The sequence below is a fragment of the Pocillopora damicornis genome, chromosome 4 (genome assembly GCF_964200805.1).
Source record: "Pocillopora damicornis chromosome 4, jaPocDami1.2, whole genome shotgun sequence".
NCBI classification, from domain to species: domain Eukaryota; kingdom Metazoa; phylum Cnidaria; class Anthozoa; order Scleractinia; family Pocilloporidae; genus Pocillopora; species Pocillopora damicornis.
The window spans coordinates 6,901,403-6,926,273 of NC_142673.1; the positions used below are offsets into that span (position 1 = coordinate 6,901,403).

A 24,871-nucleotide genomic window follows, 5' to 3' on the forward strand; every position below is an offset into this window, starting at 1 on the left:
TAAACTGCATATTGTTATTGAAATTATAGGGGATAATATTTCCTCATTCGTTGACTAAACGTCTCCTTTGTACTATTAACTGATATTTTCCTACAAGTTTCCCCGTGTGACCATGATTGGTTAAGGACATTAAATATTTCAAGACTGAAAAAAAAGTCTTCCAGATGTATCTTTTGTATCTTATTGATTTCTATTTCGCCGAGATGTAACACACAAGCCGGCTTTCCACCAGTTGACGTAGTGCTCCACCCAAGCATCATAGAGGAGTAATTTACATTATCATGCATTGCAGGAATATCTACAGGCATGCAAGTAAGCGCTCAATATTTCCTTCGAGTGTTCAAGTGGCAATATTAGATGGTAACATTGAGAAAAGCCTTAAGCGAACAGACCAGTGAGGGAAGGGAGGGTTTTCTCGCTTCATTAGTTTTCAAGATTTGTCCGCGATCGACTGGGATGCTATTATTGCCTCAAAAACGAATAATATTGATGAACTATTCTCATCTTTCTACAGAAAATTAAATTCAGTCGTGAATAACCATGCGCCTGTTAAAATTTTATCCAAACGTAAAATTAAACAACTTGCAAAACCGTGGATAACAAAAGGAATAAGGACATCAATAAAAATAAAGAACAAGCTATATGTTAATGGAATACACAGCAAATATAAATATTATAGAAATAAAATTACAAACCTTATTCGTTTGAGTAAAAAACGTTATTACTATGATTTCTTTGAGAAAAATACAAATAATATGAAAAAGACGTGGAAAGTAATAAATGAATTAATAAATAACCAAAGGACAAAAAGCAGAGTGTTAACGAAGCTGAAAGACCCAAGCAATAACAATCAAATAACACAAAATCCTTCCAGATTACCAAATATTCTAAATAAGCATTTTGCAAATGTTGGTAATTTACTAGCAAGTAAATTGCCAAAGAAAGATAACTATATGAGTTATCTTAGTAAATTGAAATCACCTGATTCTTCCTTCTTTTTCAAACCCATTACACCAGAAGAAGTTAAACAGGAAATATTATCCCTACCAAATAGTAAATCCTGTGGCTTATACTCCTGCCCTACACAACTGCTTAAATCTTCTTGCAATATCATATCTCCAGTTCTTTCTCATATTTTCAATTTATCTGTTATCCTTGGTGTCTATCCTTCAAAACTTAAGATTTCTAAAATAACGCCAATATATAAAAGTGACGACGAGACCGACCCTTCAAACTATCGACCAATATCTCTTTTGTCTAATTTTAATAGGATTTTTGAAAAACTTTTGTACTACCGGATGAAGGAATTTATTGACAAAAACAACCTATTGTACTCCTCACAGTATGGCTTTCGCAAGTCACATTCCACAGAGCATGCAGTACTTGATGTTGTCGAAGATATACTACGTAATATGGATAAACGGTACTTCTCATGCGGTGTCTTCATTGACCTGAAAAAGGCATTTGATACGGTCAATCATGAAATATTACTGGATAAATTGAACTTTTACGGTTTCCGTGGATTGATAAATGACTGGTTTCAATCATATTTAAAAAATAGAACACAAACAATTCAGATTGGAGAGCACTTATCAACAAAACTTATCTCCCCCTGTGGTGTCCCCCAGGGATCAGTCCTTGGACCTCTTCTATTTTTACTTTACATAAATGACATTCACCTTTGTTCTGATAAACTAAAATTTTATCTCTTTGCGGATGATACTAATATACTTTATGCTGATAAGAATCTTAAGGCGATCGAGCAAACGGTTAATGTAGAGTTGAATAACGTACATGACTGGTTAACTACAAATAGGTTGACATTGAATACAAAAAAATCAAATTTCTTAATTTTTCGTCCTCGTCAGAAAAAAATGCATTTTTCTCCACAAATAGGTATTTTAGATTGTGAGACAAACCGAAGAGTTAGTTTAGAGCAAAAAAGTTATATCAAATATCTAGGCGTTTTAATTGATCAAAATTTGTCATGGAAAAACCATGTTGACTCTGTTATCGTAAAAATAAGTAAAACAATAGGGATGATTGCAAAGCTGAGGTACTTCGTTCCCTCTACTATCCTTGTAAATATTTACAATTCATTAATTCTACCTTATATAACTTATGGACTCCTTGCCTGGGGCAATGCGTCAAATGCTTATTTAAACAAGATTTTAGTTCTTCAAAAACGAGTTTTGCGCTTAATCTATTTCACCGATCGAAGAGAGCATGCCATCCCTTTATTTGCCAAAGCAAAAATTCTGCCTGTTACGTTCCTATATTATGAAGCCGTAAGTAAACTTATGTTTGACGTGCACAACCAGAGGGCTCCCATTAATATTTTGAAACTATTTACTAAAACATCTCATATTCATACCTACAATACTCGATCATCCAAATCGCAGCTCTTTAGTACAAAGTACTCTAGACTTAACCTACAAAAAAAGGCTTTCTCGCGTGTTGGTGTCAAAATTTGGAATAAGATACCGAAAGAATTCAAAACGTTATCAAAACATTCCTTTAATAAACAAATTAAAACGTCTTTATTTCAGATACTAGATAATGAAGATTCTTATCTTGATGTTGAAAAGATCTCCTCTAAACTTAAGGACTGCATAATTAAAACAAATTGATCCGATTGCTTTCAGTACTAATTTATTTGCTTCTATACTTTATTGAACAACTATTGATGTATTTGCCAGTTATGCTTCTTTTTATAATTTAACAATATCTAACTATTTAGTTTTTAATTTTCTTTATATATTGTAAATAATGTTTGTTGATGATTGACCCGCCTCGAATAGCAAATTTGCTATCTGCGGGTCAACATAATCTAAATTATTTTGTAAGAAAAAGAAAAATAAAGTGTGTAAAGTGTGTAAAGTGTGTCAATTTTAAAGACCACCTCCAGAGTAAGTAAGTAAGTAACTTTATTAATGTAGTCAAATACGCTTAGCTCATTAAAGTATTGTAAGTATCGCTATTTTGCGGGTATTGTCACAAATAAAAAAATTGCGAGAAGAGGAATGAAAAAACACTAAGATACAAATTTAATCTCAGTCCACGATATAAAAATCTGTGAATATGTCGGTAATAAAATAAAATAAAACTATGTAAAGTTCAATAATAATTACGATAAAACCTTTACAGATCAATATAACTGTATGACTTTTTTTCTTTTTTCAAGCGTCTTTTAAAGCTACTTAGATTGACTCATGTTTTAATGCTTCCGGCAATGCATTCCATATCTTCGGGGACAGGTATCGCCAAGATCTCAAACCGTTCTTTGTAGAGTTGACCTTGGGTGAGGGTAGAAAATCTGTACCGCGAAAATTATAGGTTGTTGATCTTCGTAGTAGTAGTAATTCTGTGTAAGGACTGCTTTTATCTTTGAGCACGAAGTGCAGAGCTCTTTCGTTTACTTTTTCTAGTTTATCGGATACGGTTTTGCTGCAGAAATACCACACGTCAGAACAGTTGTCAAAGTGGGGGGCAATAAATGGTGATTAAATTCTTTTCCTCATATCAAGAGGTAGAATGTTTCTCAAACGTTTCAGTACAGCAGGCTGTTGGGATACCTTTCTTATCACATTGGCGATCTGTTTATCGAAGTTGAGTTTGTTGTCAATGGTGACACCAAGGAGAGTGAGGTCTTCACTAACTGGTATCGTTGTATTATCGCAATGGAACTTTTGTTTCGGAGTTTGTAAGTTGCCCGTAACCATTGCTTGATATTTAGAGTGATTCCATCCCGTTTGCATCATACCATCGCTCAATAGCAGCTCAATCGGTGTTAATCATCTCCTGCAGTTTGTCTGGTTCTGGATCTGAAATTGTTTCTTGGATAGACAGTATGTCAAGAGCCATACAGTCTAGCCATTCCTTAGCAATGATACACTTCTTGCGCGGTTATCATTTCCTAGCTGTCGAATAGCGGCTAAGGCTCCTGCATCCTGTTCGACATCGGTAGTGGAATTGTCACCAAGTGACGTGTTAGACTGGACATCTTCGTGATTGTTTGATATGATAGCTTAATTGAGAAAGGGCAACTCCGAGAGGCAACAACGGTGACATGCCCTCATTATCAGTGCCTTGCGATCGATAGCAGGGACGTCAGTAATAATAAGTTGACACAGCGAATATGACCCACCTCAGCGCATTTGTCGCATAAGTATCTGAGCTAGTTTGATTTACGCGGTTTTTCATAGAATTGGCATTTGGGAGCATATGGTTTAGATTCAGTTTGTCGCTGTAGAGTTGGGCCAGGATTTTTCTCCACGTCTCCATCTTAAAGTATTAATCGCATCCTGTCCTCAAGAATACCGCCCGCTCACGAACTGGGAAGAAAATAAAGTACAAAACGCGCTTCTTGCAGACCAAATCTCTTCAAAGTACCATTTTTTAGCAATTCCGAATGGCTTTATGTCTTGGTCACTAGCCAAAAGAGAGATAAAAATAGTACTAACAAGCCAGAAATAGGAAGACATCCCGGAGCTCGAAGTAGCGTGGCCTCTCATTATGTATCCGTGTAATGTGTTTACTTTTTTTACATGCTTTAGTAAATTCCACTCAGTCCCACCAATCCAGCATGGCAGCTTCAGCAATCGAATATTTTTCTTTAGTGTGAGTTTATTTGTTAGTTTTCGTTCCCTTGTATCTATTTTTCTACTCATGTTTAGTACCGTAGGCGTGTGGATGTTTGATATAAAATGATGATCACAATAACTCGTGACTTCGGTCACAATACCTTTGAGCGATTCACACAACAAACTGAATACATTACCAGATTACACACTTAAATGTAATGATTTCTGGATAAATCAAAAGTCAATTTATTGCTACATGCCCAAGTCTATCATGTCCTTGTTTATGCATCATGTTTCCTTATCAATGTGTTAATTAAAGTATTTATTGAGCATTTCATATAAGTTTAATCGCTAATGTAAGCTTCATTAAGTTCTGAAAACGTCGGCATGGGTCGCCCATTATTGCATAAGGGTCACCAAACAAAAAACCTTAACAACTCAAAGTGTTTCGTTTCGCCTCACGCTAGGGCTCTGTTAGTAAAGATAATCACATGATTTCGAGTGCAATTTGGAATAAATATGCACGAGTAAATTTTTTCAAAGACCAACAAAATTGCACGAGCCCGTAAGGCTCGTGCAATTTGTGGTCTTTGAGAAATTAACAGGTGCTTATTTATTCCAAATTGGACGAGAAAAATCATGTGATAACGTATTAATAACATGCATTAAAAGATACGAAATAGCTTATCATAATTATGCAGAAGCAAAGCACGCACATCAAGTGCAAAAGTAATTCATTCAAAATTGTGCATTCGGTCAAAACAACCGCGCACGATCAAAACAGTAATATACAATGATATTTTCACATCTTTAAGGCGCAAAAAAGTTCAAAGTCTGGCTAAACAGGTTAAGGAATTGTTCTGTCTGTGTCCGAATCACTTTCGATGAAATGGAAACCATGTTTGTTTTTAATTTCGGCGTATAATCGCTAAGTAAAGTGTTTAGCTAGGTCGGCTCGTAAGTTTCGATTTCCTTGGCAATTCCCTTCTTAAAACACCGCTTTTTCCGAACTGACAACCAAAAAGCAGTGCTTTCACAGTGTTTTCGTTGTTAGAGCTGTTTTTCAGTTCCGGTATTGTTTTTGCGGTGGCGAAAGAAACCTTACTTAAGACGCCGGCTATTGCTTCACTCGCAAATTTTTTAGCTCATGCAAATGTTGCGAAATCCAAGGCTCGCATTTGATTGGCTATCGGCGAGTTTCTTTGCTTATTGACCAATCAGAATGCCTGGTTTGTTACTTTATTTGCACTGAATTAACACTCTTCCGCATTGAATTACAACAATTTGGGTACGAGCGACTGGAAATGGCCGAGGGATGTTGGGACTTATATTTTTATCCCGCTTCCAGCAGTCGCCATATTTAGCGAAGCAACCACTCTTGAGCAGAGGGGCATTTCGTCTGCGGAAGCATTTATTTACTGACGATCAAGATGTGCACATGAGACAACAAACCTTTAAGTTTTGTCTTAAGATGCTGTATGTGGAGACCGACGATCGTGAGATAATAGGAGGTAGTTTAGAATTTGATGTTATTTTACTTCAACTTTGAAATAAAATTGCGATAAGTTCGAGGTGGCCCCCAAGCTTCAAATCACTTCAAATAACGTCGTCTTTTCTTTCTCTTTGTAGTCACATAAAACACAAGGCTTTAAAAAATGTACCAGCTTCAGGATTGAGTCGCTCTTACTGCGACCTTTGGCGAATTCGTTTTTGGCAGGTTGAGATGGATTTTCCAAGTCATGGCTCACAACTGTCTTTGGCCTTTTTGCCCTCCAAGTCTGTTGTACATGGTATGTAGACATGTGTCTTAACAACGGTTATAGTCTTGCCTCAATCATCCCCGGTTTTATCTTATTTTGTTGCTGTGTTTTGGTGAGAATTTCTCTAAATGCCTTTTTGAGCTTGAAGTGCTGACTAGAGGATAAACCTCGGTAGAACTTATTTATCATATGGGCCCCAAATCCCTCAACACTGTCAGTTCGTTGTTTATTTATTTAGCTTTCGGTCTAACCAGTTCATTTACCTCAAAAAAATGCGTGGGCTTTGTCTCATGAGTTTAAACTGGTGCCGTTTTCATCATGTTCATGTGTTATTCGAAACGAATGGCGTCAGCTTCATTCTGTCTTGTTTATTTCAGTAGAATATTTCTGCCATAAGACATGAATTTTGAGTCGAAGAGTACTATTAAACTCGCAGATTAAAATTATCAAACTTTCTGTGGTTCTTAAATATGAGACGAGTGATGCAACAAATAGATAATTGTTCAAGGGGCTGGAGCTCCTTGTTTCTTTAGAATGTTAACTACAGTATTTCTGTCATATTTAAAAACGAATGTCACGTTTGACTTGCATTTCACTTTGCCAGAAATGTCGTGATCCTTCAATTTTTATTTCTTAATTGATACTGATGATAAGAATTAACTTTTATGTTCTCTGCTGTTTAGGGAGATGTGATGCGACCCCACTATATATAATTGGTACTATTGACAGAGTGGATAGGTGTGACATTTACTGAGCCTAGCTGGTATTCAAGAGAAGGTAATTGGTACCAGAAGCTTACTACTGGTATAAATGATCAATCTTTTGTTCACTCCTTCCAAGTTGCCTCAACTAGCTTGTGCTATATGCAACTTGTGTCTAAACCTTATTTGCAACTGAAAAATTACCAATAAAGTTTTTGAAAGTTTTTCCTAATTTTATTGGAAAAGAATGTAAGGAGTGATCAGGTGAAATATTGTCATGTTCCTTAAGAGTGCTGAGTTTCTAGTGAGAGCTATAAAATTCCCTAAGTGACTGATATATGATTTGTCTGCCTTAAAATTGGCACAGCCAAACCCCTGGCTAGAAAATATAACTTTCTATGAACAGGCATTGAAGTCAATGCCCATTTCTGCAGAATATGCAAGGTCAAAGTCCTTTATTGACTAAGTCTCATTTCTCCAAAATCTGCTGGATGTAAATCATCCATTTTCATAAAGAGATCAACAAACCTCTCCACATAAGTTTAATCTGACCTTGTTTAGTCCTGTTCCCAGGAAAAAAAGGCTTTTGGAAATACTTTGTTTTTTATCCTCACTGTTACATATCAGTCCTTCTGTTTCTTTGTTGTTTGGCATGTAATAAGAGTCTTTTCAGACCATTGAATTGTTAGATAACTCTTGGAATTTAACGGGTTGGAGAATAAAGTTGGGAAGAGAGTATATGATTTTGTTGTGCAGTTGAAATGATAAGTGAATATGATTTTTATCAGGAAATAATTGATTTATTTAATTATTCATTTCACAACTGGAAGCCCAAACTAGTAGTGGTTTTTAATTCATAATTTCACCACATCATTGACCATATCTGATGATATTTCCGAGACTAATGATTGAAAAGACTTTTTCTTACTCCGTTAAAATCCACAATTATTCATCCATTTCTAACAAGCTCTTTGATCTAAGGCTACCATATCTCTAGTACTAACGTTGTCTTAGTTTTCTTTACTCGAAATTGACCTTGTTTTGTTTTGGTAACCGGCCCCGCCGGTTGTGATTCATGTCAAAAAAAAAAACTTGTGAAACAAAACATAAACTTTTGTAAACTTTAATTTTTCACTAAAATTGAAGTATATTGCAATAGCAGTACAGTTGGAGCTCTAGAAAACGCTCCCAGGAAAGTGAGTACTTCAAATGATCAACGATAACTTGAGATAGCAACGACACGATAAAAGTATACCATCTAATTTATTAGTGCTCCTCGACAGGCCTCTTGCATCGTTCACTAATAACATCATCTACATCGATTGCCCAAACAATTGCAAGACAAGACTCGAATTTTGTTTGTGCAATCTTTTGCTTTTTGAAAATAACTTCCTTCCACACACCACACAACAATTCTAAGACTTTGCCGCTTCCATCTAAGTTACAGAGGGAAAAATGACAAGAAAAGTTGTCTCAAATACTCGATCCATTGTTGTTTTCCGACGTATTTTCCTGCTTCTTTTCTCTCGCGATTCTTAAGCGGAAAACCGACGCAGGCGCATACCAGCGGTTTCTTGCATCAAACTAAAATTTACAGAATATGCTAAACAAAATGCTCTTTTGCTGCTGCCCTGCTGCTTCACTCTCGTAGATGCTGTATAAACGCAATAACTTGTTCCCAAGATCTCTCGACCATTTCCAGTCGCTCGTACTCAAATTGTTGAAGCTTTATACCGTGTTGGTTTTGACGTGATTCGAAAGGGCTGCAGACTAGGAGGATTTGTGTTGATGTTGAGTTACTTTGGTTGTTGGATTTAATGTTTTTGGAGTGTTGATATTGATATTAGCTGTTGAATTTGGACAAATTTTATCGTTGACCGTGGTAGTAAATGTTGATGTTGGCAGCAATTTCATTTGTTGAATTTTACACCATTACGGCTTCCATATTTACGTGATATCATTACTTTTAGGCCTCACGGAAAGATACCCCACCCATGGAAACCGTAACCCCCTGAAATCTCAGACATGCGTAGATTACATTACTTTGTAACACTGCCTGATAAAAGGAACGCGGGCTCATGCCGAGGGTTGCAGATTTGTGTTAATTAATTGTCGGCCAACTCGCTGACGAGAACTCCTGATGCCTCGTAAAAGACCTCACGGCAGCCGGTTTTCTAGTAAAAATCAGCCACCAGCCAAAAAGAAGCAGAGAAAACATGAAGATTATTTTGAAAAAGTTGGAAAAAAAAGCGTCGCGGTGCAAGTTTACTACTTTTTAAGCGAAGAAAAAATCGATCGACTCGAGAGGGGGTGCAAGAGTTTGAGGTCTGAAAACGCCAATCTAAAAGGAACAGTCAAAACCCTACGACGCAGTATAGTGATATTATTTCAGGAGGGAATGGAAATGCAATGACTTGCAAATGTCTAAGAATAATACTGCAGATTGCCTGAGTCACGGATTACGGTGAATGATTTTCTTTCCCATTCTGAATTTTCGGCGGTTGCAACTTGCGCGATTGCTAATGACACTACTTTAAGAGGATTTTAATCATAAACCGATGATACTCCCACCGAACAGAAGCCGAAAAAAAAACTTCACGAAAATAAAGACAAAGTAGTCAATATGGCTGCATGGTCAGTATTTTCAAGCTTTTTCTTGCTTAACTATTTGGAGTGGCGATTAACGCAAGGGAGGTAGTACGCGCACTCACAAGCGAAAAAATTAAACGGACTAGATTCCCTCTAAAGGTTCGTACCTAAGAAAAGAAATGTACAGGCAAGTTAATTTTTTCGGTCAGCAGATCATAAGGACGCGTATCTTTGAGTGTCACACATTATCGAGAGTTTTACGAGTGAAGTTTTGAGGTTTGTATTAGAAGTTTTTATTAACATGAACAAAATTATCTGCGTACGGACCACCGTGGAAACACAATAGTTTCAATTATTCAACCTTGCAATTGTGATAACAATGTTTTTGCCAAATTTAAACTACACATTCTAAATACACCTGGTCGATAAGATTTCTGGTAGGACATTTTTACTTTGTATTCTGTTTCAATACTCTATCGTGTGAAATCAGTTACATTTAACTAATTCTTGTTGCATCACCTTTTCATAATTTCAGTATTTGTTAAAGGAAGGAACATCCAATTGAAAAAGGACGTGTTGAGGCTTTAAACTCAACTTAAAAAGTGTAAAAAAAATCTGACGTCTACTGAAAAAAGGGAAAAACAAGTCAGACACAAGCTAAGGGGAACAAGATCTGCTTCCTCAAAGCTAAAACAGAAATTAGAGGGCAACAGTGAAATTGCCAAAAAGGGGTATTCCCTTGTTGAGACATTTGCTCATGGTCACAATGGACACAACCAAAGGACCTTGATGTTTATGACTTGTGTCAGATACATGCAACATGCATCTTTGTTATCATATCAAAAGACACCTGTAGCATTACATCTGATTTTCAATATTTTGTTCAATTGTAGCCCCCCAACAAACTTCATTGTCTCCCCAACTACACTTTCTGACTGGAATGTTCTCTTAGGTGAGGCGACAAACTAATTTTACGCAAGCGCTTTTCAAATTCCAAGTATGATTTTCATCTCTGGAGCGATGACTCCCACAAAGGAGGAGAGGAGAGGCACGTAGTGGGTGTTCACACCTGCTGTCCCTTAGAGAGCAAGCCACGAGCTTGTCCTTGCAAACAGCCTGACAGCAAGCAGGTCTGGAAAACACCTGTCTGATGTATATTACCATGTTGTAAAAAAAGATTATGATATTAACAATGTTTCAAGGTTGGTTGGGGACAATGCCTCTACCCAAAAGGGAAAAGTAAATGGTCTTTTAGCTAACAATGCCAGAATTTTTGGAAAAGAGATGTTTTTTGTAGGATGCTACCCACATGTACTAAACATTATGCTGAGAAGAATGTGCCAGGCCGGGTTTGGGGCCAAGGGTGACATGAGCAACCCCCATGTTTTACAATTACTCTATAAAATATCTTGGCTCCATCATGAGCATCCAAGCCAATACAAAGTTATGTATGTTTCTCTTGGTATTCTAAGTAAGGGGGCCACCCCTTCCCCAGACATTCACAGACACAAGGTGGACATATTATCATGAAACTCTCCAGTGGTATCTTAAGTATGGAAAAGCTTGTTTACAGCTTGCTGAGTGTCTCCTTGAAAGATTGCCAAAATCAGATAGCCACCAGACTATTTGGCAAGATGTTATTAAGCTGAGCTCCAGTCCTATGATTCAAGTTGAAATCAAGTTTTTGTTTGAATTCCTCAATAAGTTTATCATCCCATCTCTGAATACATCCCAAGCTAGTGATGCAGAACTTAGATTCTCCAGTGGTTACCTAGCAAGGTTATGGCCAGTAGCTGTTCTGAAGCACCATGAAACTTTAGGTAAAATGTTGATGTCTCCTGCAGAATATTTTCCTTTAACATCACAACAGGTGAAGATGTCATTGAAGGACCCAGCAGCTATCAACCATTTTCACAAACAAGTGCAGAGGCTAATGTTACAAGAGTGGTTAACTTTTCCCAAGTTGTTTGGAATGGGAGCTGATCAGAGGTACCAAAGTCCTTTCTGGCATTCAGTTTTAAAGCTTCTTGAAATTCCAGTCAGATCTGGAAATCAACAAGAAAAGTCAGTGAATAATCTCTTTCATGTACATGGACAGAACATTCTCACATTGGTGTCTGAGGATAGAGTTGGATTGATTAAATGGGCCACTCTTTGGAAATTGATGGAACCACAAATTGCTCAGTGAGATCAAAGAAGTTGCTTCATCACCACACAGCTCACTCATAAGGAAAGAAGCCACTCCAAACCTGTGTGAGTTCTATGCCAAGCACATTTTCAGTCTTCCAGTTAACAATGTTCTTGCTGAAAGACATTTCAACCTTTCTCAACTGTATCTTAATGATAACATGTCAGAGATATCAAAACAGGCCTCAATCACATTTGTTGAAAATATTCTGCATAGTGGAAAAACCAACACCGGGACCACAGAAGCGGCATGTGAAATTCACGAAGAAAGAATGAAAGAATATACCCAAATGCTCACCACAGACGTTTTGCAAGAGGCAAGAAAGAACTTAAACAAGATTAGAGAAAACTGCACACATGGGCCACTTACTGCAAAGGATGTTTACTCTAGAGCTTGGGTAGAAAAGAAAGTAAACAACAACTTACCAGAAACAATTCAGTCATTAAAAGCAGATGGTCGCAAACTTAAACTTCAATGGAAGGCTTCTGCCAAGGGAACATCTGCACTGGAGGGACAGAGGTCATTCAACCCAACAGTAATTGAGGGAGTTACCTGTACACCTGATGGATAAGTTCCAAGACTCATGCAGCTAGCAGCTCTAAAGGTGTGGAACTATGGGGAGGAGCTACCAATTTATGATCTACCAGGAGAATGCCAGTTGTGTCCACAAAATCTTCCAAATGTCTTCCAGCCTCCAACTACTTATCTTTCCACATCCCACATGTCTGAACATGTTACACTGTTGCCTGCACATGAAGAATAGAGTAGTCATGATGGGTGGCTCAGTAATTTTTAAACATTTTAGATTTGTACATATAAGAATTGATTTCACCAACCACACTGCATGAAATTAATGTATCTCAGCATGTATGCATTTTTACACACAGAGACACATCTAATAATTGATTAATGTTTCAACACAACATGTTAGAATTAACCTGGTAAAAGCATGTTGTATATACCATGTTAGTAAAGTGAACATAGCTTAATATCTTAGTATATGTACATGTAGCATGTTAGCTTTTTGGTTTACAATATTGCTACTGGTTTTACAAGGCAAAAGTAAAGTGCGTGGTGCCAAAGTTGAGACATGCATGTACAATCATGTTGTATTAGATCTTGAATTAAATGAATTGAATATTACATTCAAAATGAACAGTAGGTATAAGAAGCTGTAATGTATCAGATTTTAAATTGTTATGTATGACTGTAGCTTTGTAGAATATTGAACAAACACTGAATTGCTGTCACTTAATTTCAGCGGTTTAAGAACATAATAAATGTAGTATTTAACTACATGTAGATTGTATCATTATACTGTTGCACATGTATAACTTAACATATCACTAGCAGTATGTAACTTTTAATGTGATAAGAACATGACTTATGTATAGTGTTCTTGTACAATAAGCATAACATTTTGCACAGGAAGGGAAAATCAAAGTGATACATCCAATGTTATGTTACACATAGTTAGTGTACAATGATTAACAGTAATAAATTAGAGTGGAACACTAGATCTGTTAAAAATGTGCCAAGTTTATTATCCTGTCTTTCCTTATTCTGTGTAAAAGATAAGTAATACCATTCTGACCCGTAATTAATCCTCTCTCCCCTTTAAACGTTTTTCTTTACTATTAAATATATCTACATCAATGGAATTTTTCTCACATATACCTGAACTGGTCATTACAAGTTGCCTATCAGGCAACTTGTAATGACCAGTTCAACAACCAAACTTTACCTGGACCTATACTAACTATTGAATATGCAGTGTGGTCGAAAAAGAATTAGTGTATTGGTCAATCCTCCACATTAAAAGCGCCCAAAAGAAATGAGCATTAATTTGACAATCGATACCAGTCAAACATCATCTCTGTAATCCGTAGTTAGTACCAACGAGTACCCGAGAAGTGATTGATAAATTGTTCTTAGTTCCTGTTGACGATTAAACCGGAGTTCACTCTCGATCTCGAGTGGGCGATATTGAAAGTAAGCTAATTGACCCTTTATCATCAACACACCCCAAGATAGGGGTCAAGATAACTTAATTTATATTCTTACCTCGTGCATTGTGCGCTTGCTGTACTTTCGAGCTGCTCTGAGTGCATTACATCAATCGATATATTTCACTCCATGGTATCTTGAGCGCGCGTCAAAAAAATGTGAATAACTTTCAAACGAAGAACGATGGACTCCAAAACTCAGTTTGCCTTGAAAACACGATGCCCACTCCTAAACTTGTCCGTTTCGAAATTCCAAGTAATAAACACCACGCGCAATGAACGACAAAACAGTACGAAAAATTAGAATTTCTACCACTTAGTCGATGAAAAGGAAAAAGATGAAACGTCGTCGCAGTCTTCCCGGTTTATGTGTTAAACTACCAGAGACTTCGTGTTTTGACATGATATTCAACGGTAAAGTTTTAAGAGCATTAAGCAGAGAAGTAAACACAGGAGAGGGCCTATTCTGCGCATGTCTGAAATTTTCCTTAACTCACGTGCATACGCTTACCGGAGTGCCACACAAAAAACTGAGTAACACAGCATCACTACAAGTCCCGATTTCCCCTCCGACAAAAAAGTTAATTTTTCGTTGTATCATGAGAGAAACCAGGAGATCTTCGTTCAAGACAGGAGGCTGTTTAATACTCTAACATCCGGGAATTTTCATGGCATATTTCCTCCACTTTCGAAAGAAAATTTCAAAAAGAAATAATTTTTAGGCGGGTAAAAAAAGCATAATACTTAACACAATATATGAACTTATAAATAGGGTAGTGGGAAAGCTGGACAAGAAGTTAATAAACGTTAGTGACCGCCGCTCTTCTCTTTCTTTAGGCCATGCCCACGCCATCCCCACGCCATCGCGCTGGTCCTCATGTGACAAAGTGCGCATGCGCACTCGAATATCTATCATATTGAAATAGATTTGCAATTTTTTAAGAGACTGTACCTTTTCAATAGCTTTGAAAATTTGGTATGTTGTAAACTATTTTTCATCTTTCTTTTCCCTGCTCTGTTCCTCTTTATTTTTTAATCAACTTTTGTTTGTTACACCACAAGTTGGCCGTCGATGCTACTCTTACAAATAAATAAACTATCATTACTACAATTCACTTGGCTGTGCCGGTATTGGTGCACCACCGGCGCAGCTCGGCAGGTGTAGGTAGATGACAGTGAACTTTCAATCAGCTGATATGTCGATAACATCTGGTTGAAAGCCTTTCTGCAACGCAACCTTACCAGCTGTCATTTTGTCCACCCATTTCAATTTTCATTTTAACAATAGCTGTAGAATTTCACGGCGTGCGCTCATTGTTCGAGAACCATCACGAAAAGATTATCGGCGATAAAATGACTTACCATTTAATGCAACACTCGGTAATCCTCCCCAGGAGTGGGAGGTAAAACATTTCTCTCGTGAAAACAATTATAAATTTCTGAAATGGGGAAAGTGACGAATTTCCCAATTTAAAAATTGGTAGACTTGAACGGATTTTCGAAGAAGAACACGTCGAAGTGGAAAAAAAGCGGAGGAAAACTATCAGTAAGAGAAACACATACTTGCCGATGCCAAAGCAAACGACGCAAAACTATAAACTAAGTGAGCGATAAAAAAAAAATTTAGGATAACTTTTTCTCTGGTTACCGTTTTTGTTTTCATTATTTTGCGCAGCCATTTTGTTCATTTTGGGGAGCGGATATCTGGCTTTCGTGAAAATGTCGAAGCATTTTCAAACATTGTTTTCGCTTTGTAGGGGGAGAAACTTCAAGGATGTCAACATCCATCGAACAAATTTGAAATATTGTGGCAAGTCGCCCAAGATTCGTTTTCTCTCCTACTTTCATATTTTGTAGCCCAATGTGTCCTAATAATTGTGGTGTAGTTTTTTTGTGAAAATACGTTTTAGTTTTCGAGAAATGATATTTTCGTTTGACCGCTCAAATATGCAAATTTTCACCCTGAATATTACCCGAGTTGTGTGGCCTCATGTGACGAATTCACTTGACTTCCGGTATTTCTGTCGGCATAATCCTTTGTTTTATCATCTAAACTCAATCCTCTGTCATTATTGAAGCTGGCAAAGAAATATTTATTTTTTGGTGAATATTTTTGTCCGACATACTTTTTCTATGTCGAAAAGTAGCATCAAAACAAAGACAGTTTTAACAATGACCGATATAACAGAATCTACTGAGCTTCGCTTTTAAAAGACGAAAGTATGGTTATGAAGTTACTGTAAAAATTTCCTTGTGTATTTGTGTTGTTCTATCGTGAGACGAACTCAAAATCCGGCAAAATTTACTTGCTAGCGACTATGAAATATACATGGTGTGCCTACTTGTCGCCACCGTTTACTGGCATAAATTACTACAGTTTCTAAAGAAATCTAACATGACACTCTTACGTTGTTCATGTATGATTTCATTAGCTGTTTTGATGATCAAGTTATGCTCTACCACATTTTAGCCAGATTTAATTTGCAGTTTGTAAATCTTCTCCACATTATAACGACGTCTGGCGGAACGAGTAATTAAGCACACAGTGGCGAAGAGCCCTTCCGCAGTAGCTACAAGATGCTGACAAAACTCTTTTCTCTTCACCGAAAATCACATCAAATTTGTCCTTGCTAAATTTCAAGTGTGCTGCACGTATCAGCAACCCCCGAGGAATTTCAAAAACGACCCCTATAAAATTATAAAAGGTACCTGAGTCTTATCCGTGTGGGAGTGGCAACAACTGATATCTAACCCTAAAAAGTACCAATTTAAACACAAAAAAATTGAAAAATCCCAAAATAAGAACTCCTTTATCGATGTGCTCCAGAGTCTCAAGTCAGATCATTAAAATCGTTCTGCGTATTTCAGGTATTTTATTGAGCGAAAAACACCCTAAAAGGTACCAGCTGGGTCTCTGGTAGTCCACTTAAGTTTTAGACACCGCAAAAGGTACCAGATCACTGATTTTGACCCCTGAAAGGTACGACAAGCATCTTCACCCATGTCCGATCGCCTCCTTCCCCCTTTCCCCCACCAACCCTGTCAGCACCTAAAAACAAAAGATGTGATTTGCCAACTACGAGCTGTCAGTCTCACCTCGTTAAATAAATTCACGTGAACTGGTTATGTACTTATAAAAACTTTTAGGCACTGATCTGTCAGATTTTAATGCTGACAAAATCTGTCCTGCTTCGAGGCAGGACGGCTGTACTTTTTTTTGATTTGTTTGTCTTGACATAAGTTGGTAGGGATTAAAATAATTGTACGTCTACATTTGTTAAACAGACTATTCAAGTGCATCCAGAACTCGATGTGTGCACTTCTAGTGCATTAAGTATTCTTTTGTAACATAGCGAAAGATCTTGCGATGTCTACTGTTCAAGAAGAGAAATCAGAATTACTTTCATGTCAAATTTGCAGTAAACTGCTTGCGTGTCATCCTTTGTTTTCAAGGTGTCCGACCAGGTATGACTGAAAATGGCACCTCGCTTTGATGGGAATCCTTGTGTTGTTGTTCCTTACTTCCTGAAATTATCACTTGAAATTCGCTCGGTAATATTAAAAAAAAACCACAACAGCAACAACGCGAGTAAAACGTATATATCCAAATTCTTTCATCACATAAATGTTGTAGGACCAGATAGCATATTAGGGGCGGACCATTAGACTTTTGAAATTAGCCCCCGAAAAAAACGAGCACAGGCTTAATGAAAGAAAACACATCATGCAATTGGCAAAAGACCCCCTTCCCCCCCCCCCTGCATCAAAAATCTAAAGGTCCGTCCCCAAGGTACTTTTTACATTATTCCAAAATGGCTTTCGTTCTGGAACGAAATGAATTTCATACCGCGTTTACATGCAAGATAATTTAGCTTGTAAAAACAAGTATTTACGTCCTTTTTCTATGCTTCCCTCGCTCCTAAAGAGGATTCATACAGATAAGAGTGTCGTAATAATAAGTGTTTCGTTATGAAATGAAAACCTCTATAAACTCATTCAGAAATGACTCGTTTCGAATAATTTTACTTTGGTATCATGTGGCAACCGGGATGAACTCGTTCTTGAACAAAACTCATTCCGATATCATGTAAAAGGCCCCTAAGAGTTTTATTCCCAGAGCATCACGCTCTGCTCTCCTGCCAGAACACTAAAAAATTTCAATAGCAGTGAAGCAACAACCCGCTTTGAACTGCTATGCTGCTACTGAAACAACGATTAGTAACCAAAAAAGTAACATATTATAATATTGTCAATTCTACATAAACAAAAATCTTCATACAGGGTAAATATTCATTTGTGTTGGTATCAGTTATTGCGTGACCAGCTTCTGATATTAATGGACAGAAGAAAACACAACGTAAAACCTGGGCTCCCGGCAAAAAATAATACCCAAGCGTAATGTAATAATTGAAACAGCTTATTGGTCTTATAAAATCATAAATAAACAAGGTAAGAGTGTTATGTTAGATTTTTTTAAACAAATTGTAATGATCTATGCCTCGATATGCCAATAAACAGTGGCGACAAGTAGGCACACCATGTTGCTAGCAAGTAAATTTTGCCGGATTTTGAGTTCGTCTCACGATAGAACAACACAAATACATAAGGAAATTTTTCCAGTAACTTTATAACCATCCTTTTGCCTTTTAAAAGCTAGAAGCTCAGTAGATTCTGTGATATCGGTCATTGTTAAAACTGTCTTTGTTTGATGCTACTTTTCGACATAGAAGAGTCTGACAGACAAAAATATTCACCTAAAAATAAATATTTCTTTGCCAGCTTCAATAATGACAGGGATTAAGTTTAGATGATAAAACAAAGGATTATGCCGACAGAAATACCGGAGGTCAAGTAAATTCGTTGCACGAGGTCACACAACTCGGGTAATATTCAGGGTGAAAATTTGCATATTTGAGCCGTCGAACTAAAAAACTCATTTCTCAAAAACTACAATATAATTTCACAAAATAACTACACCACAATTATTAGGATATATTGGGCTAAAAATATGAAAGTAGGAGAGAAAACGAATTTGGGCAACTTGCTGCTGTTTGTCTGATGCATGTTGACTGTAGCTCTTAAGAACTTACATTTGTACCCGATGAAAATTTTCCAAGGAAGTATGCAACTTTAACTGTACGGAAGGGCTAACGCTCGAAACGTTAGCCTTAAAACTCTTTGCGGTAGCCAATTTACATTATCAACTCAGTTGATAAAACCAAAATTATCTTGTTTAATTCCCAGAGGCAACTTTCCTCGAATTAAATAAATTTTCATAATTAAAGATTAAGAATCACTGTCTGACAAAATCAGATAGAGTTGAAAAGATATCCGGTCAATTCGTCACCTCAAAACTCGTCACCACTGAAAGTCAAATCGCCACCGGTGGCGATTTGACTTTTCCGTTATGTGTAGCCTATCGTATGAAGTGTGTAGCCTGTCGTATGAAACTTACATTAAATGAAAGCTATCATGTTTTAGTATATTGCGAAAAGGGAGAGGGACTCAGAAGTTATATGTAGCCTCTCAATTATGGGACGTTAATCGTAAAATGAGTTCAAACTTGTTAATATCACGAGGATTACGATCAGTTTGTGTAAAGCGAGACCAGAGTGATTTTCGCCGAGTCAACCAATTTCCTGTCCGAAGTGCATGTTTAAGATTGAAGGTGTTTAGCGATTCTCCGTTTTTTTCCTCTTGAAATTTGACTAATTTCCTTGTTGTGGCCTTTGAATGCCCCGATATCACGTGAAATATGCGTATAAAGTTTGAAGCTCTCTAAAGTGTATTTTGGGCCATTTTGGAGGTCTTATATCGATTGCTTATGTTGTTAAACGTCTAAATCCCCTTATCAATGAACTAAATCTGGGCTTGAAAACAACTGAATTTTTGGGAGAATTTAAATTTTCTACTCTTCGTAGAATTGTATGAGGCCAAGAGAAAATAGCGGTTATTTCCTTATGATGAAGCCAAATGAAAGGACATCTGCAAATCAGTGTCCAAGAAGTTAAATATATGTTACTAGCTGTCTCTAATTTGGGCCATTTAACTACTTTCGCGCGAGTCACGCTCGAACTCAACAAGCCAAAGTCGTGTCTTTTAGACTTATTCTATCTTAGACTCAATGACGATATCTCGCCAGTAGTCCCGAGACCTGTAGTCACATTGTCTAAATAAATTATTGAAACCAAAACTGAGACGCTGGTTGCGACTAAAATATTTTTACAGTCATACAGGACTTCCATTAGCCGTCTTCTCGAGATAATTTGATCACGAGCGGTATTTATGCCTGTGGGTCAAGTCTACCATCACGCATAAGCGCCCGCGATCCATCTAATTTTGAATCATATAAAAACTTCTCAGAATTTGTACTCTATATTATGTAAGCGATAGACCATTTCTCTCCCACATCTCTTTTGAAGCTAAGAATGACTTGTTCAGGCTCTCAAATCACAGGTAAGTGGCTCGCCCCTAAGTATTTAAACCAATATTGTGCCGCTAACTCGCTTATAGAAGAAACATTGACGCATGAGAGTGAAAGTGCTCGCGCATCTTTTGTGAAAGGCTTTTATTGCAAAGATTTGCGCCCGCGCACGTTCTTGTTTTGCTCAAGTGAAAATGCACATGCGTAGGGAAAATGTCAATTGAGTTCTATTTGAATAACGTTTCAATATATATCGTAATAATTCTGAGAAGATTATGAATGAAAAGCTTTGTTTTTTCGGTTCTTACCAATTTCCTACTTAATTCGCGTTTGATTTCCGCTCGTGGTCTACCACAAACAGACGACTGTAGCTTCTGTGATGTATAAATACTTAATCCATTTATCATTCTTTACGGTTGTGCCAGGAAAGGTGCACCGCTGGCACATCCCGGCAGGGTTCACTTCCGCCTCTTGAGACCCCGCTTGCCACGTTAGACGTCAACGTGGCACGTTGGATCGACAAGTTGTCAGCGCCGTTCCCCTTCATCAGAGGCCGGCTGATGATTGGGCCCGGGGTTGGGGAATCAAGAAACGGTAGGATCTCCTATTCGTTTTACTTATATTTTGGAACGTTGGGTTATTTCACGTTCGGTATAACAAACTTGAGCCTGCAATGTGGTTCCGTTTTGTCCTAGTGGAATTGTAAATTTAAGATTGCACGGAACTGTTTCCCTATTATATTCCTACGGCTTCCCTCGCCAAAGAAAGTTGGCTGCATTACGATGCATATGGAACTAGCGCAAGAAAGATTTATAGGATATTTTTGCAGTCTCAATCATTCTTCAGCTCGAAATAAATTTGGTCTTAATACTGGCTTTGCTCGTTTCGTCAGATTTTATTTCACATGCACTTCCTGTTTTGACCAGTGATTTTAATCACGAGCTTACTCGACCAGAAAAATGCATGTCTTGTCTAGTGTTATTGGGAAACTTCTCAATTAATCAGTGAGCTCCATAAGCTAAGGAAGAAGAATCTTATATTGTCATTGTTGTTTGTGTCGTGTCTGTTTAGTCCTAGAGATAGCGAAATGCACTTAGGGTCAGTCAAGTGTAGTGTATCTAATCACAAGCAAACCAACATATCAGTGTGCTGATACGAAGAATCCTCGATATGTTTAGTCACTGAATTGTTGTTCTTTTTTTATCCTCGTTGGGCCGTTAAAAGTGTCCGTTTACTGATTCAGTGTTGACCGTCGGAGTTTTAAGAGAGAAGCTTTTGTGACAGGGTTGGTGTTGTTGAGACCTACATGTACCAATTGATTTTGAACGTAAAAAAGTCATAAATCTGATAATATTGTCTTAAATGTGATAACTCTGATAAAATCCAAAGGACAACAACGTTTGACTTGGATAATGTCCCAACAGATGTATCTAACACTTATGCACAGGAAGATGATAGCAATCATTAAAGTGTTCAATAACCTTTAAATGTTTTTCAGATTTTAACTTGCGTTACAAATGTTCCCTCTTTTGGAGAAAAATTCTAAAGATATTAATTCCTTGTCAAAGCTCGCAGCAAACATAACCAATCTCAGTGTATTTTCATTTTAGGTTGGCTGATCTCTTGTGTAGAATCTTAAATGGAGCGTGGATGACCAAGTCCTCCTTATTGTGAGTGAATATATATGGCTCTGTAATTCATTTATTGGTCAATGTGCATTCTTTGATTTAGTCAAAGTTTATGAAATCTAATGTGCTTTGACAAGAGCATTGCTTGGATGTAGTCATGTACGGATGTATGTAATTAATATGCATTTTGTAAAGTAGAATTCTGAGAATGAGCTGTCTTAGATGAGAATCTTTCTTGTGTGATAAATTTTCATTGGCATTTCTCAAATAACTGTTACAATTTTTTTTTTATTTTTGAATTTCAAATTAGCATTGTAGTAGCCTGATATTTAAAGAAATTCAGGGCTCAACCTTTACAACTGATTAGGCCACCTTGCTTAAAAAATATCATTTATAAAAGGCCATTTTTCATTGTTAAAAGTAAAATCAGGCATTAGGAAAATACTTTCATAACTTCAGGCTTCACGTTTTTTCCATAATATGCTGACTGCAGAACTTTTATGTTCTTGATTGCTTTCTGCTTCCTGACCTGTTAGGAGTTTATTCTCCTGTCGAGGCTGTAACATGACTTTGTGTTGCATTAACACTACTGAGCAAATTATTTATTGGATCTGATAAATTGCAGTTTAAAACTGTTTAAGGCTGGGATATGATCCATGTTGAGAGGACATGACACAGGGTAGAACTCAGTCTCAGATCTGACCCATTTTCGGGTGTGACTCAGTTTAAGACATGAAATTAGCTGATCTGATTTCAGTAGATGTGAGTAAGTCTTGGATGACATTCCGTCAGGTTGGGATATGACTCAGGCTCAGATCTAAGTCAGTTTCGTATTTGACTCGGGCGGTAATATGACTCAGAGTGGGACGTGACTCTGGCTCTCTTGTAACACATGAAATGGGTTTGCCCATTCTGGGGGGGGGGGGGGGGGAAGGTTTCTTGCCTGATCTGAGTCAGGAGTTTTGGGATATTATATGAGTTATTCAAAGAAGATGGCTTGAATCATTGCTAAACAAGCAAAAATTAGCTGCTAAAAGCAGGATTGCATCACGTTGTGGTACGAAGTTTTATAATTTTTCATTGTTTTACGGGGGGGGGGACAACAGCCATCTAGTCTTTCTTTAAACGTTTCGATTTTTTAGAGAAAGCAAAGCGCAATAGAACTTTTTGATGTATAATTTTTGAAAAAGGTTTGTTAAAAGGGTCCTTTAGGAAAAATAAAATCAACTAGGAAGTTTTGCAACTGTCGGCGGATTCTCGATATTTATGGTCAGTGGCTCATAAAATTCCAGTAACGTCTCCTAACAATATGTGAAAGACATTCTCTGAACTGCAAGGTGAGAGTCAGTATACTTTCCCTGGTCAAATAGGCGACTTCATCTTCAGCATTATCTTGCAGAAGGAGTTGTTCGATTTTTCTGGATTTTTTCGTAGATTCGGTCCCCCAAGAGATATTGAAGGCTGAAGAACAGCGAGTCACAGACACAGTCCAGAGGATAACCAGGCTGACTGATTTAGCTTGGGTAAGGATCGGTCAACCTTACTTCCGCCAAAATCTTCATGTTTAATTTCAACAATATCTACCATACACTTCTTTAAATTCTTGTTCTGAGAATTTAGGTTTTTAATCAAATAATATTTCCCACTGATTTCTTGAAAACAACTGAATTTTTGATAGAATTAAAATTTTCTACTCTTTGTAGAGTTGTGTGAGGCCAAGAGAAAACAGTGCTTATTTTCTGAGGATAAATCCTCATAAAAGGAAATCTGTACATCACTTTTCTTATAGGTGTGGCGTCCGTTTCCAATAGGTTAAATGTATTTATTTAGCCCAACATGCGCTCTTGCAAAATCAGTAATCTGTATTTTGAGCCATTCAACTCTTCATCTCTCGCAAGTCCTGAGACCTGCAGTCACATTGTCTAAATCAACTATTGAAACCACAATTGAGACGCTGGTTACGACTTAAATAACGGTACAGTCATACAGGACTTTCATCAGCCGTCTTCTCGAAAGAATTTGGTCATAAGCGGTATATTTGCCAATCATGCGTAAGCGCCCGCGATGCATCTAATTTTGAAACATATGAAAACTGTGGCAAATTTGTACTCCATATCAACTCTTTCGCAGCTCTGTTTTGAGGCTAGGAATGACTTGTTCCAGCACATAATCCACACGGAAGTAGCTCGCCATTATAGGTATCTAAACCAATATTGTGCGGCTAACTCACATATAGAAGAAACAGTGACGCATGAGAATGAAAGTGATCGCGCATCTTTAATTGCAAAGATTTGCGCCCGCGCTCGCTCTTGTTTGGCTTAAGTGAAAACGCACATGCGTAGGGAAAATGTCAATTGAGTTCTATTCGAATAACATTTGAAAATATATCTTAATAATTCTGAGAAGATTATGGATAAAAAGCTTCAACTTTTTTAGGATCTTACCAATTTCCTTCTTGATCCGTGTTTCATTTCCGCTCATGATCTACCACAAACAAGCGACTGTAGCTTCTGTTATGTATAAGTACTTATCCGCTTCTTAATGTATCGGCTGTGCCAGAATAGGTGCACCGCTGACACAGCCCGGCAGGGCGCACTTCCGCCTTCTGAGCCCCGCTTGTCACGTTAGACGTGGCACGTTGGACAGTCTACAATTCAGCACCGGTCCCCTTCATCATGAAAGGCCCTGTGGCGTTTGGGACCGGATTGGGGAATCAAGAAGTAGAGGGCTCTCCTGCCGTTTTTTTCGTTTTACTTTTATTTTGGTACGTTTGGCTTATTTCACGTTCGATACAACAAACTTGAGCCTGCGATATGGTTCCGTTTTGTCTAAGTGGGATTGTAAATTTAAGGTTGTATGGAGCTGTTTCCCTATCATATTTCCACGGCCTTCTTCCTAAGGAAAGAAACTTGGACGCCTTGCGCTAGAGGTGGCGCAAGAATGAGATTTGTGGGTTATTTTAGCAGTCTTAATCATTAATTAATAATTTTAC

At 37.5% G+C, this 24,871-nt stretch overlaps 1 protein-coding gene across 13 annotated transcripts in view; it reads left to right on the forward strand.

Annotated features, from left to right (window-relative positions):
* The window catches only part of LOC113679082 (uncharacterized), a 121,973-nt gene that overhangs the window by 76,056 nt on the left and 21,046 nt on the right, over positions 1–24,871 (forward strand). For 5 of the 13 annotated variants that reach the window (XR_016186010.1, XR_016186013.1, XR_003446958.2 and 2 more), the window contains exons 1-2: positions 20,713–20,845; positions 21,862–21,921. Coding sequence is in view for 2 of the 13 variants with exons in the window: in XM_089204476.1 (XP_089060602.1) it covers positions 6,213–6,373; positions 7,027–7,097 (232 nt within the window). In the remaining 11 variants the exon portion in view is untranslated. Of the gene's footprint in view, positions 1–5,832; positions 6,095–6,212; positions 6,374–7,026; positions 7,121–9,014; positions 9,247–10,585; positions 10,866–11,503; positions 13,352–20,469; positions 20,846–21,861; positions 21,922–23,313; positions 23,403–24,871 lie in introns of those variants that run through there. The other 8 variants (XR_016186006.1, XR_016186005.1, XR_016186020.1 and 5 more) reach the window with 7 other exon arrangements.